This window comes from Centropristis striata, chromosome 24, assembly GCF_030273125.1.
Source record: "Centropristis striata isolate RG_2023a ecotype Rhode Island chromosome 24, C.striata_1.0, whole genome shotgun sequence".
NCBI lineage: Eukaryota > Metazoa > Chordata > Actinopteri > Perciformes > Serranidae > Centropristis > Centropristis striata.
In genome coordinates this window covers 15,187,737-15,203,554 of record NC_081540.1, presented here as the reverse complement: position 1 = coordinate 15,203,554, position 15,818 = coordinate 15,187,737, and the positions used below count along the sequence as shown (strand labels likewise).

At 39.6% G+C, this 15,818-nt stretch overlaps 1 protein-coding gene across 4 annotated transcripts in view; it reads left to right on the top strand.

Annotated features, from left to right (window-relative positions):
* agap1 (ArfGAP with GTPase domain, ankyrin repeat and PH domain 1) overlaps positions 1 to 15,818 on the top strand; it is a 219,059-nt gene that overhangs the window by 194,321 nt on the left and 8,920 nt on the right. For all 4 annotated transcript variants that reach the window (XM_059327900.1, XM_059327899.1, XM_059327898.1 and 1 more), the window contains 2 exons: positions 1,156 to 1,246; positions 1,523 to 1,745. In XM_059327900.1, coding sequence (XP_059183883.1) covers positions 1,156 to 1,246; positions 1,523 to 1,745 — 314 coding nt within the window. The remainder of the gene's footprint in view (positions 1 to 1,155; positions 1,247 to 1,522; positions 1,746 to 15,818) is intronic.

The following is a 15,818-nucleotide window of genomic DNA, read 5'->3' as shown; positions in this document are numbered from 1 at the left end:
TAGTAAAAGTACAAATACAACAAGTTAAAAGTATGTTACAAGGAAAAATCAATCCATGCCAGAGTCTACTTAAAAAGTTGGTGTTGAATAGTTAAGTGTTTTGGTCAACAGCAGTTCTATCTCCTACCTCCTTGTGTTGGAGGTACCACAGCTTTGCGTGGGCATTTTGACTGCTCTAACATTCAGGCACTTTTGAAAATACTGATTTTCTATCATTTTCAGAAAATAACCTCAAGAACTTCTCTTGAGACGGTCAGAGTTGAAGACAAAAAAGAATTTATTCTCACATCCGAGTTATTTTTCCAGAACATCAACTAAAAATATAACATTTTGCTTCTGCTCATTTATCTTGCATTAGGTTATATATCCCTAAGGTTCCCTCCTACTATCTGGTGAACCTGGTGAAAAGAATCAATTTCACCCACATTATAAGGGTGTCTTATTGTTTTAAATTTGGTACACTCCACCTACATGACCTCATGGGTGCTGGTCATACTGAAAACTGAAATTGTAAATTTTTTACTAAACAATTTACTAGGCCACGGTTTTGCTAGCTTGTCGGAGAGCGTCTGGAGAATTACAGCAGTGACCTTCAATTCCTGGGAGCGCGGTTTAGTTTGTTACAGCATAACATTGTCTGCTTTAACACTTAATAAAAGAATAAACATAATAAAAGTGGTGTTCATTTGTCAAGATTATCCTGCTGAACAAATAATGTAAGCATCAGGAATGCATGTTTGCCACAAAGCTTATTTTCTGCGATGATCCAAAATCCCAGAGGCTAATTCTCTATAGACCCCATTGCAATATTAACTTCCAGGTTGGCCTACAATAATACGTCATTTTGTTTCCTCCCTGTTCTGATCCTGATGTTTCAAGGATTTCAAGAGTGTATAAACCTCACCTTATTTTTTCTATGCTTTTACACACTCTTTGTATGTGATGATTATGTAATTTGTATATATTATAATACGAAGGTTGACTGTATGAGTTCAGCATGATGCGATTGGTGCACTTTCTAAAGTGTATTGACAAGCTAAAGTATAGAACGAGATGGACGTGAATCGGAAAAACACCCTGCAGTCTTGCCTCAATGAAAACAACAAACATGTTAGCATCAATAAAAAAAGTTTTTTTTTTTTTTATTTCTTTCAGTCTCGCCTGACGAGTCAGACGGAGGCCATGGCGCTGCAGTCCATCAGAAGTATCCGAGGAAACGGACGCTGCGCCGACTGTGAAGCACAGAGTGAGTCCGGAAACCCCATCTATTAAAATTTTTACCTTTAATCTCTCATTTTAGCATCTTTAAACTTTTTTTTGACTAAAGATACATTTATTTTACTTTTTAATGTTATTTTTCTACTGGATTTTCCCAGAAGAAACAACAACAAAAAACAGTGCAAAACATCAGTTTTTTAAGTTAAAAAATGGTCGATTTTTACTCCGCATTCTCAGCTTAGCCTCCATAAGATAGCAGAGAATTTAAAATTTAATTTAATTGTGTTATTTTCGTTCGATCCAGACCCAGACTGGGCAAGTCTGAACCTCGGGGCCCTGATCTGCATCGAGTGCTCGGGCATCCACAGGAATCTGGGCACCCACCTGTCCCGGGTCCGATCTCTGGACCTGGACGAGTGGCCACTAGAGCTCATCAAGGTCATGTCGGCCATTGGCAACGAGCTCGCCAATAGCGTGTGGGAGGCCAACGCGCAGGGGCGCCTCAAACCTGCACCAGACGCCAGCAGGTAGGAAACTAATGGAAATATATAGATTTGAGGTTCCATTTAATGCTACTTTTATATTTCTACTGCTGCACATTTAGAGTGGAACTACTTTTTACTGCACTCAATTTCTTTTACAGTTAACAAATACAAATTTTATAGACACAATATATGATTATCTTGAACAGAATGGCAGCAGTCTTTTTTTATCAATTAATTATTTTAAGAATATTACATTATTTTAAAATATATTATGATTAAATTTTTATCACTAATGCATATTTATAATGTTTATTATTAATATGCTATTAATATTGTTGTTTTTGCTAGCATTGACATTACTAGTAGTATTACTATTATTATTATTATTATTATTGACATAATCTTTTTAATTATTATACTGAAAATAATAACTCAAAATACACCAAATATTTCTGCTGAATTTATTTTATATATATATATAATATTAAATTTTTTTTATTTTTTCAATCAATAATGTACATTTATTTATTATTCATTGTCATCATCATTATGATTACATTATTTCCCTCTGAGATGTATTGGATTAGAACTATAATGTAGCAGAAAATGGAAATATTCAAGAAAATATTTAAACATAAATAAATAAATGAATATGTATTTTCAGCAAAAATGTACTTTAAGTAACAAAAGTAAAAGTACTTATTCAGCATAAATATAATTGCGAGTAAGCAGAGTAAATTGTGCAATAAATTATTTTTTATGCTTTCATTAGTAATAATGCTATTGTCCCCTCCGAGATGATGTGCAGTAGAAGTATGCGCTACCTCAAACGTGTATTAAAGTGCAGTAACTGTGTGTGGGTGCAGTGCTGACGGCTGCAGATAGGGGGCAGAGTGTCACACAGCTGTTTATATATTGACAGAAATGTTTGTGTGTGTGTGTTGTCTTGTAGACTACAGGGGATCGTAACAAATGGGTGAACTTTAGCGTGACGTTGGTGTTGATCAGTGTGTACCTGCGTGTGTGTGTGTGTGTGTGTGTAATTATTGGCCGCTGCAGCTTTGGGAAGCCAGCAGCCATCATAACAAATTAGAGCTGACTGCCATCCGCATAAAGATCGACTTCCACGTCCTCCCCCCTGCACTCACCCCCCTAACGCTCATTAGTCAACAGAAGCACCTTATAATTACTCCCCACATGACCCCCAACACACACTTACACACAGTGTGTACAGATATGCTCACAAACACATACACACAACTTAACCCTAAAATAGACTTACACAGCAGGATTGAATCGTGTGCAACGAATGCTTAGCTTGTGCATAATCACCAAACAGAAGATTAGAATAGTGATGTTTTTGTTTTTATCAAAATTACTTTTTTTTTATGAGGGTCCCCCTTAACACTGGCTTTTCGTACTGTGGTCCACACATGTGCAGTCAAACAAACACACACACACACACACATTACACCTACAACACAACAGCTCATCTTATTTAAATAATAAAGCACAGAGGAGATAACGCATTCTTTAACAAACATTAGGTAAAAAGTATCTTATCATAAACATATATCCCTGTCTTAATGACCTTAAACTATACGTTTATCCATGCTATTTCATACATAAAGTCCAAGAAATATTGGGTTTTAAAATACATTTTCCTGTCTCATTCAAAATCTGTCGAAAAAAAATACTGCACTCTTCAGTATTATTGCACAGTATACCGCTTGTATAAAGGTATGTCTATGAAAATTATCAAATTAATTAAAGTAGCCTTAAGAAATAAAAAAGGCTAAATCGAGAAAATCGTTCAATGAATAAATCAGTGAATTATCAATGTAGAAATTCTATGCTTATTTTGTTTATTTAGGTATTTCTGTATTTATTTGTTCATTTATTAATTCATTTCTACCTGTTTATGTGTTTAGTTAGTTAAATTCCACATTTATTTTTATATTTCCACATGTATCTATTTAATAATGTATTAAAAACTGTACAAATACACGCTGTGAGCAGTCAGAATATTGACGTGCCATTAGCCCTCCTCCATCAGACCGCTAATGCTTTTATTGTTGCTCATGTTCCGATTTATTTATGAATGTGAAGCATGTTTCCCCCCGAAGAGATTAGAGAAGGAGGTCAATATTATCTCAATTAACCCGCTCCGCTCCGCTGCAGCTCCATCGCTCCCCCCGCTCTCTGCTTGTCGATAGTATTTATCAGTCCATTCCTTAAGTGGCTCGCTGTTTGTCGTTTCACCTCCATAAATCCCTCCTTCCATCCCGTGTCTCCTTCTTCTTTTTCTTTGTGTTGCTCAGCAGCCATCCCTCTATTCCTGCTTTCTTTCTGGAACCTCTTGGTTCATTTTTTATATATACGGGTGTCATTAACAAAAATCATGTCAAAAATCATAACTCTGTATTTTTTAGACCAATATATATCTACGTATTTTCTTCAGACGTTCAGCTGTAGGTCAAAGGCACAAGTGAGAAGCACTTTTATTAAACACTGTGATTGAAATATGATGTAGACACAAGGTTTTCCCCTCCAGCATTTGAAAAATATAAAGCTGTGAAATTTATTTATTTTTAAATGGTAAAATGAATAGCTTATATTAAATAAAAACAGGCCTATCTGAGAATTCTCCTCCAGCTGCCTTCAACAATAGGACAGATTAGAATAAATGTTTGGAGTTTAAATGAATCTTCTTCTTCATAAATCATTTATATTTAAGAGAATCTGTACTTTACAACAGTCCTTGAACACATCATTGCTTATGTGTTAGAAAAAGTAACCAAAACAAAGCTCAAAATTGTGATTTTTTTTCAAAATCACTCTATTCTACTTGTCTCATTTAAAAATTACACCACAACAAACAGTTTGCATTACAGGATCATGTTAAAACATACATATCTGAGTTCTTCAACGCCACTGTGAAGCCATGATTGATGCAAATAAAATACAAGCTCACAGATTCATCCAGCTAAATTTAGACATTCATACGCTCCAAAAAGGAACAACCAACAATTAATTAATCAAGGTTACATCCTCATGTTGTGTGTTGATTCTTTCCCTCCAAAGATTTGAAACAAAACTTACAGAGTTGCATTGTTTCCTCCAAAATAAGAGTTGGTCCAATGAAATCTTCTCAGCCTCTGTCATTCGCAAGAACATGAATATGTTTTCCATCAGAAAGATTTATTGTCCCTATAAACAAATAAAAACTTTATGACCCAACCTGCCCATCAAGAACTCAAAAACTTTATTAGTCTTTTGTTAAGAAGCAGAATATCAACATCTTAAAAACAAAACACACCACAAATAAGTGTTTTCAGCTTTGTGGAGACATATTAACTTCCTTTTCTTTGATGTAAGCCTTTCAGTGTATCACACACACACACATATACACACTGAGTGGGAGGCGTGGAGGTTTTATGACAGCTTTATAGAGTCCCAGTGACGGTCTATGAAATGATATGTAGACGCTGTGTCACTAAGGTTCACTCCACACTCTGCTTTAATCACAACCTGCAGCACGTCAACAAGCTCCAATCAGGCTAAAAATCATATATATATATATATATATACTTTAACGCGTTAATTAAGATGAATTAATTACACAAAAATTAATGCGTTAAAAAACTGACACATTTTAATCACACTTATTTTTGCACGGCGGAACGTTTCTCACTGGATGAGTTTCAGGCGGACCGATTATACTGGAGCACCAACTAGCGTTCATGAGTTCAGACAACAACAAACCACAGTGAACATGAAGGAAGAAGCTGATGAGACGCTTTGGTTGGCCCTGTGGATGATGGGACATTTAGTTACTAAAAACCAACGGATGGAAGCGTCGATAAGAGCATGGTTATGTTGCTATGCAACAAGGAATTCACAGATCACCACAGCACATCCAGCCTCAAGTATCACCTCAATGCTAAACATATAGCAGCTAGCGGCTAGTGTGGTAGCTAGCGTGGATTGTGTTTTACTTCAAAAAACCGAAGTATTCTAGTTTACAGAAGGTCTACCTACCTATAGGCTACCTGAATTTATGAAATGTACTATATTTCTAAATATGCTATTGCTACACTTAATGGCAAAAATTGCACTGGTCTGTTGGACTTGCTTAAGCTTATGTATTCAGTCATTATTCAATGGTATACTAAAAATCCATGTGAAAAAAATTGACTTCTCACTGTTCTCAAGTCAAATATTTATTTATATGCGATTAAAATGCGATTCATTTCAATTAATTAATTACAAAGCCTCTAATTAATTAGATTAATTTTTTTAATCGACCCGGCCCTGATATATATATAAAATCCACATGGATGCATTACACCCATTTCTAATGTTGTCAGCCCATAAGTAAGGCCTAATGGCTGCTCACTGAAAACAAAGTGGGTATGTTTGTTTAACCCTCTGAACCCCAACAAGCAGTTTCAGGAGGTTTCTCTGATAAATTGTTATTTAAAAATTGGTGTCACAAATGTTGTGGAAAAAAAGTTTGCTCCACATATTCTACATATTGAACTATTCCCATGTTTTGAGCCTCTCCTGTCCTCTCCTCTCTGCTCTGTGTAAACAGATTTTCAGTGAATATTTGTCATGTGACCGTTCGTCTCAGCAGAATCAATCATGGTTTCACAGAGTTTTCATATTTTGAACAGGATCTGTTTAATGCACTTTATTTAGGACATGTTTTAAATTACACATTTAGGATAAAGTGATTTTGACAAGAATATCACAATTATAAGCTCCTAACAGAAACTTTCTTTAGTGATGATCCGTTCAAGTACCGTTGGAAAGTTCAAACTCTGACTATAATGCCTGTTTTTACAGTTTGTTTCCGTGATAAACAATGGATTTTTGGCAATCTTTTAAGAAAAAATACTTTTCAAACCAAACCTTTACTTTAATCTATCTGCTACTGTTGTGGTAAAGGAGCATTCGTGTTTCAATCCATTCAGACGGTTAAAAGGCTGCAGTTTTCTTACAATTCTGCTACAAAACTTCTTCTCTGAGGTTAGGGCAAAAAACATCGAAGAAGAAGGAGAAGAAGAAGGAGGAGAAGAAGACTACTGACGGAGGCTTTGTCCAGGAGGGATGGGAGGGGGAGGCTTGCAGGGTGGAGGGGGGGCAGGGGCTGATGGATGTAAAAATGCCTTCCCCTCGTGGTCTCTCAAGTGAGTAATAGAGGCCGAAATTTCATTTTGCAAGTGGCTGATTTAATGATCCAAAGGGTAATTAATGGCCTGATTATCTTAATGTTAAATATGGCCAGCAGCAATTACGCTGACCTCCTGTCTGTCAAGGTCTGGCCCCCCACTCCGCCTCCCAATTAGGTCCTGTTTGGAGGTTCAGGGAGGGAGGGAGAGGTGGGGATAAGAGGAGGATGGAGGGAAGGAAAACAGAAGAGGAAGGGATGAAGAGACGAGGAAAAGCAGGAAGAACAGATGGATATTTAGAGACTGGAAATAGGAAGGAAGAGGATAATTTGGAGGGATGGATGAGAGGAAAAGAAAAGCAAGACTGGAAGAGGAGGTGGTGCATTAAACACCTCCATCTCCTCTCCTCCTCCAGCCCTCCTCTGTCCCGGTCGGACCGGAGGGAGGAATTATGTTCGGAGAGATCGCACCTCGCCTCCACGGCGCCGCCCCCGTCCAATGAGATATGTGACAGGGCTGAGCCCCGCCATCTCCAACTGTTGTCATCATCTCTTTATCTTCCCCGCTCGCCTCCTCGTCCTCCTCGTCCTCCTCCTCCTCCTCCCAGAGCCCCTGCCCACAGCGACGGCCGGCCCAGGTCTCATTACCATCAGCCGGTCTCAGAAGGGGAGACTGTCGCCGCTAATCGCTCGCCTCGCCGCGCCCACTCAGCACCGCCATGCTTCATGGTGAGCAGAGATACTTGTTGACGTGCGTCCCTCGCAGTGGTGGAGGCCGGGGACGGCGAGCGCTTACAGTGTGGATGAACACCAACAGTGCCAGCTCTGCGGCGCCAGAGGGACCCGGTTTGGTACAAACCACAAAAAGACTCTTCCTCTAAACGTTCCCATTAACCTCTGGCCGCCCGCGGTCAGCCGTCATCACCTCAGCTGGCGTGGTGGCCCAGTACCGCACCCCAGCTGATGCCACCGCTGAAGGGGCTGCTAAGTTTGGGCTGGCTGCCCATCGTGGAGCACCCGCAGCAGCTCGGCCAGCGCCCTCGGTGCTGGGTTCTTGGCGCCGCGGCTCATTGTTTTAATTATCTGTCGCATCAACACCAGCACCCAGGGCCGCGGCATGTTAGTGGGCCCGAGCGGACAGCGAGTGACAGCGCTGCTAATCTGGCCTCCTGGCCGCCGGACTGGGGAGGTGGTTGGCGGCCATGTGCCTCCATCCTCTGGGCCTCCCGTGTCCTTGCACTCCCACCCGTCCCTCCTGCCAACGCCTGACCTTTGGCGCTCTCTGCCTGTTTGTGTACACACTCATCTGTCCACATCCTGTCCTTCCAACCTCGAGTTTATCTCCAGCCAGTGGTCTCTAAAAGCACAAATTTTGGGGGTTTTTTGGGCCATTTTCAAGGCTTTATTGATAGTGAGGTACCGAGTGAAGGGGGGAGACATGCGGGGAAGGGCTCCGAGTCAGATTCGAACCCGGGCCGCCCGCTCACGAGGACGGTGCCTCTATGGTACGCGCTCTACCAGGTGTGCCACCGGGGCGCCCCCTAAAAGTTCAAATTTTAAAAGCATCAAGAAGCCTTACGCTCTTTGCAGGTTGGGGCAGTGAAGATCAACCAGACTATAAAACTGTCTTTGTTTCCACTTGCTGAGAGTTTGCTGTTTCTACACAGGTTTTTATGGTTGCAAAATGTAGATAAATATATGTATTCTATGCCTTTTTAATGGGCGTCAAACTAACATTTACACTTTGTTGTTGAAGAAATCAACTTGAAGCAAAATGAAAAAACTTCAGGACATGTAATGACAAACAGTTCTGAAAAGTATGTTTTCTTCAAAAAATTGCCAAAAATCTATATTTTTTATCACAGAAAGAAACTGTAGAAACAGACATTATAAAGTTTTAACTTACCCCTGGTCCTTAAATGGATCATGGATTCTGAAAGTTTCCCTAAGAAAAAGTAACCAAAACAAAGCTTAAAATTGTGATATTTCTGTTGAAATCACTTTATTTTATATATATTTAATATAATGCAGTGAAATACAAGGCCAGATATATAGATGTATAGATTAGATATATCTTAGTGTTTGTGCCTTCATATGGACACAATGCGTAAAACTGACTGATATCTGACTTGTTCAAAGCTTTTTGTGTTTTTAATCATTTTTGGCGAGCACTGACAGCCCAATTTCAGGATCGGAAGCATGAGTACAAATATATACAGACGGTACTTTAATTACATCACTTACTGTCTGTAATCTATTACTAATGATAACAGCAGCAGATGTGGCATGTGTCCGTCAGTCCAATCTGTGTTATGATCACAGGATCAGGAGCGTTCACACTGTATCACTTTGGGTTTTATGGGGTACGAGGACGAGCTCCCCCCCCCCCGTCTCTGACCCTGGGGGGCAATTATCTTGTGATGTGGGCCCCTCCCGCCCCCCTCCGGTCGCCCCATCTGGTCCCCAGAGCCCAATCTCGAAGCCGTGTCGGGGCAGCCGCCGCACCTGCACCCCCGGTCCAGATTAAAAGCCCCCGGTCTAATTTTAAATCTGTTAGCGCTGGCCTTTTCTGAGGGGGGAACAAGACTAATCTGTTCCCATAAAAGGCCCTGATTCTTTCTCCTCTCCTGGCTCCCAGCGCCGACAGACCTGCTGCTGAATTATTACTGGCCGAGCATTCGTCATGTGGGGCCCTCTGTTAAGTGTGTGGTGAGGCGGCGGCGCGGCGATACCAAGCCCTGCACGCTCATCCGTTAGCCGCCCTGATTCCTGCTCATTTTTCTGCTGTCTAATTAAGGTGTGGAGGCTTCACATCTCCTCCTATTGTTCACGCTGCACTAGGGTTGTCACAATACTAAAATGTTCAACTCGATACCGATACTCAGGAAAATATTCGATACTCGATACCATTTTCGATCCCACAAGGATAAAAACAAAGACCCCAAAATTTAACAGAAATATTTTTATGAACAAGAAAAATGCAAAATGTAAAAATTAACAGAACCACAGGTTAAATATTTATAGTAAAAAACAGTTGTGCAAAAAGAAACTGCAACTATGATAACAAGCTTCAGATACTCGATAACTACTATTAATACTACTACTACACTACTAATACTTTTGAAAATGAGTATTGTATCCGGAAATAATGTTTTAGTATAGATACTTTTTTGAGTATCGATACTTTTGACAACCCTACGCTGCACACTGACCCCAACATGTCCACTTCCTCCACCACATATTGACACATCAGAGAAGGATGCTTCACTCTGAGTAGACACCAAAGTTGCACTTGTTCCCAAAAAAAAGGAATCGCTCCGACACCACTGCTGCAGATTTTAAACCAAGACTGAGGTCAGAACATTTACACACATATTTTACTGTTATGTATATGAAGAAGTCCTCAATGCATCACAGTAGAGGCATACAATTATACAAAAGATCAAATAATGTATTTCTTCTATCGTATGTAATGGGTTACAAAAAGTCTAATGTCTAAAGCAAACCATACACTGTAAGACTTAAATTTCGGTGATGTTGATTTAAGACGTTGTTTCTGCAACCCCTTTTTAACTGACTGTAGAATGATTAATTAGTCCATTAATCAATGAATGGATCAGGAGAAAAATAAATGTTTTCACCCTCCGAACCCCAACAAGCAGCTACAGTTTTTTTGTTGTTGCTATTTTTACATTCTTCCTCACTGTGGCCTTATACTTCAATGCAATATATAAAAATCCTGCAGCTCTACGGAATCAGCACAATCATGGCTAGAAGTGAGAACAACTCGAAAATGTCTTTTGTGTAGATGACACAGTAATAATGACATAAATCACAAAAGACAACTTGAATTTCTCTGATAAATACATTTTTAAAAATTAGAATAAAATGCTATTAAATATACAACACTTTTCCAAGTGCCCACAAGTGTAACACATGTTAGGTCCATATATTCTGCATATTGAAATATTTCCATGTTTCCAGCCTCTCCTGTCCTCTCCTCTCAGCTCTGTGTAAACAGATTTTCGGTGTCACGTGGCTGTTCATCTCAGCAGAATCAATCATGTCTTCACAGTGTCTCTGAGGAGCAGAATTTAATGTTTTTAACAGGATCTGGTTAGTGCAGACGCTTTATTTTGGACACATTTTAAATGAGATGTGATTGTGAAAGTGATTTTGACAGAAATTTCGCAAAGCTTCATTTTGGCTACTTTTTTACAAAGTGGTGATGAGACTGAGGGCGATAAACATTTCAAATGAATCACAAAAATATAACGTGTTTATTCTAACGGCAAAAATCCATTTTCCATGAAAGCTGGCTCGTACTGTACAAGCTCTGTTTCATTTGCGGTTGGTTTAACTATCCGATCCCACTCGCTATCATCTTCTCCGCCATTATTATCTGCAGCCCTGCTGCTGCTGCTGCTGCCGCCGGCCCCCACGGCCTGCATGTTAAACAGCACACACACACACACACACACACCACAGAAGAAGAAGAAGCCTCCTGACAGGCAGGGTCGGTGCAAACGTTGAAAAATAATTGGCCCCTACATTCTAATTCATCTGTAAAAGGGAGGCCTTGATTAAATTAGTCCTAATAGACATTATTTTGTACATGACTGCTTCGCCGCCGCGTCCCCCAACTCGCCTAACAAGCCCTCCAATTTACTATTGACATTAAGCCGGCTGACACGAGCCAATCACCGGGCCATTCATCGTTTGTCATGGCGGCGAGGTTATGCTAATGCGGGCTAAAAGCACAAACTAAATGCACATTCTTTATGCCTGAGTCATCAGATTAACCTCGCCCTCCCTCCGCTGCCTGATTTTAATAATGAAGAAATAAATAACGTGACTCCGTCCGTCCTCGTCCTTCGCTCTGCTCCTGCTCCGCTGGATGAATCTGCACGCCGCCGGTAGGACTCACCCCCCCTTTGGCTAATTGGCTCATTCGGCAAATTGCTCATAGAATAAAGAAAAGGGAGAAAGGGGGTGGAAGAGCTGGAGTTCTTCTCGTGTTTGTGGGTAATGTGTTTGGATTGAATGGGTTCACGGCGAGCAGCGGCCGGCTGGTAAACATTTGAAACCTTCAGACGATTCACTTAGAAACATCGTCCTCTTTTATTTGGGGATCCACTTAACGTGCTTACAGCTTTTAAATGAGCTGAGAAGGAAACGGTTTGTCTCTGTCTCTGCGATGTTCAATCCTTCGTTCCGCGAACGATTAAATGCTGCAGAAATAACATTTCTTTAACAGCTAATTCAGTCAAAGGAGGAAGTAAACAAGGACAACTTATTGGAGAATTTCGGGGAAATATTCTGCATTTTGGGGTTTTTAACATTTATTTTATATCAACAAAAATGCAAAATATGAGACGTTGTCTGGGATAGAATGATAAAATGAACATGTGATGATAATCTTTAAAAAAAACAAAAAACAATATTCTTATTTTATAGCAGTAAATGCACATAAATAATTCATGAAGCATGACAGGAAACAGGACTGACGAGCAAAAACACACAAAAAAACATTAAAAAATTTAAAAAACGACCCAGGGCAGTCATTATATAGGTAACAGGCTCATACGAAATACGAAATCTGTGCATACGAAATCTGAAATTATTAGTCCTTTAAAAGATAGTCAATTAATCATTCAGTATGTTTCCAGCTTTTAAAATGTGTTTTTTTTATGTTTTATGTCATCTGTTTTGCTTTTTGTTGGTCGGACAAAACAAAAACATATGAACCAAAACACCAAAGTAATTATATTCAAAAATTTGTAGAAAGATCACAACTATAACCAGAGTAACAGGATCAAATTAAAAACAAAGCATCTTCAGCTATTATGTATGTTAAAGTATGTAAGGGAGACTTTAGCTAAACGTCTTTCTAGTCGATCAGTTGGTCAGCATCAGTTAATTAATCCTTTATGATGTTTATTTTGTACATTTTCGTCCCATTTGGAGTAAAAAAGATGATAAGCAGGGGACACACTGGTTGTACAAACAACAACATGGCGGCAAACAAAATGCCCTCTTAAACCTGAGGGTTTCCTGAAAAACTGCACAGAATGTTTCCTGAATAATTATTTCTCAATAACTTATTTTAAAAAATTGAGGGTTATTTCTTTCAAAGTAGTGAAATTTAGCTCCTCAGACTGTATTTTTACATTTTTTTGCAGCACTTTAAAAAGCCATGTGACTGTAATTGTGTGTTAAAGCACCTTATTGTGAAAAAGATTTAGTGTGGTATGTTTTAAAGCCAGTTCCTAATTAATCAGGCCTTTATCGTTTTCACTGACTCCTCCCCCCTCCTGTGCTGAGGCAGCTCCACTCATCTGCATCCAGCTCATCTAGAAGGAAATGTCAATGGCTTCCCGGCCACGAGGCCTGAGCTCTCAGGGACAGTTACCTGTTCACACACCTGCTAGCTGCTTCCACTGCAGTCTGATATCAAAATGGCATTGCATGCTTTTCTTCATCGTTGACCCGTTTAGGAACTTGACAGGTCAACAAGGAGCTTTAGAAGAACATTTCAACCAAACTAGAACATTTCTAAAGAAATTTTGAGTGTGTTTGACTCTGGCCCGTGACTCTACCCATATATTATTAGTAGCCGGGACTCGATTAAAAAAATTAATCTAATTAGTTAGAGGCATTGTAATTAATTAATCGAAATTAATCGCATTTTAATCGCATATAAATATTTGACCTGAGAACAGTGAGAAGTCATTTTTTTCACATGGATTTTTAGTATACCATTGAATAATGACTGAATACATAAGCTTAAGCAACAAAAACATTGTTTATTTTTGTTCAAGTCCAACAGACCAGTGCCATTTTTCCCATTAAGTGTAGTAATAGCATATTTAGAAATATAGTATATTTAAAGTAAAACACAATCCACGCTAGCTACCACACTAGCCGCTAGCTGCTATATGTTTAGCATTGAGGTGATAGTTGAGGCTGGATGTGCTGCGGTGATATGTGAATTCCTTGTTGCATAGCAACACAACCATGCTCTTATCGACGCTTCCATCCGTTGGTTTTTAGTAACAAAATGTCCCATCATCCACGGGGCCAACTAAAGCATCTCATCAGCTTCTTCCTTCATGTTCACTGTGGTTTGTTGTTGTCTGAACTCGTGAAGGCTAGTTGGTGCTCCAGTATAATCGGTCCGCCTGAAACTCATCCAGTGAGAAACGTTCCGCGGTGCAAAAAAAGTGCGATTAAAATGCGTCAATTTTTTTAACGCGTCCATTTTTGTATAATTAATTAACCTTAATTAACGCGTTAAAGTCCCGGCCCTAATTATTAGATTACAATTTGAACTGTTCTCAAAATGGAAAAGAGGACGAAGTCCTGTAAGATTCTTGACTAAAAGCATTTTTGGCCAAACCGTAGCTCCTATCTGACTCCACTTTGAGCATCCTTCTTCCTGAACGTCTACATGTGTTTTGTGAAGAAAAATGAAGAAATTGTTTTTTTAGAGCTATCAAAAGAAACTGGTACCTCTACTTTCCTCCATAAATGTTCCCTCCTTTTTAACATGGCAGTCTATGAGGCTGTGGGTGGTGTTGATGGATCATCTGTGCGTCCTACGCCCCAACTATAACTCTGACAGCTTTACCACACCAATGTGAGGGAGAAGACAAATTGTCCTACGTTTCTTTGTATAAATTATTTCTGTCGAGTGGCATTTGTGGCCTCGAGCGCAGTTCCAAATGTATTTTTTGACAAATTTTTCTCTCCATCTGCACTCCAGCATTGATTTCATCCACTCTAGCCTCTCCATAGGGTAACATTGGGGGAAAATTTTGGCATGCTTTTGCTGAATAATTAGATAACTGTTTGCCGAAACCCTGCCGAAAAATCCCTTGCCGAAATTCACTGTTTTCATGAAGTCAATCCCAAATTTTTTTAAATATCACAGTGGAAGTTTCGATGATGTGTCATTTTTCAAATCGACACCTAAAATCTTTAACCTTTAAAGAAATATGCTACTGGTTATTTAGTAAAAATAAAAGTAAAAAAAAGCTCCAACTGTGGGACACAATAACACTTATTTGAGAAAAAACAGATAAAGAAACACCACTTCTGGAAAAACCTTCCAAAAACTGAACCCAAAACTCTACAACACTACTCCAAAACAAACCTCCCAACAACAAAACACAGAAATACACCCTACTACTTCAAATGTGTCAGAAATAGAAAAAACGGAAATTCCCCAAGAACTCCAAAAACCGCTTCAGTCTTTCTTCAAATGTTGGAATGATCTTTTTGAGTTTGTGGAGAAATATTTGTGTGACTGATTTTCCTGAATCTGAATCAGATCTTTCATTCTCGTCCTGACAACACAAAGTGAAATCTTGTCCTGGGGGGGGTCTCCCCGAGCCGACATATAGACAGTTAATTATCAGATCTCTGCTTCTCTAATTGATTGTAAAGATTTTAGATTAGTGCGGGTGATATTTTCCACATCCTGCTGTCTGTCTCTCTTTCACTTTTCCTTCTTTGTGTCCACTTCTTCTCCTGAATCCTCCCCCTCCTCTCTTCTTCTATGGCTTCGCTGGAGCATTCAGCGTTTCAGCCCAGAGATCATTTCTCCTCCACCTCCATCTTTTCTCCACCTTTTCTCTCCTCATTTTCATCGCCCCTCTCTCTTTTTTTTTCTCTTCCTCTGTCCGGTTTAACCCCTCCGTCTCCGTCTCATCGAGTCTCATGGCTGACTCCCCCCCTCCTCACCCCACCACCCTCCCTTTAATTATCTGTGCCTATCCAAGGGCAGCTAACGACCCGCTAGGAAAGGCTAATTGATTTCTTCTCCTCTTCTTTCCTTTTGTCTTTTCTCCTGCTGAATAAAAAACATGCAGGTTTTTCAGCATGAAATGTAAAACTCCTCACCTTGTTAGAAAGCTCGTCCACGTGACCGTGTGACG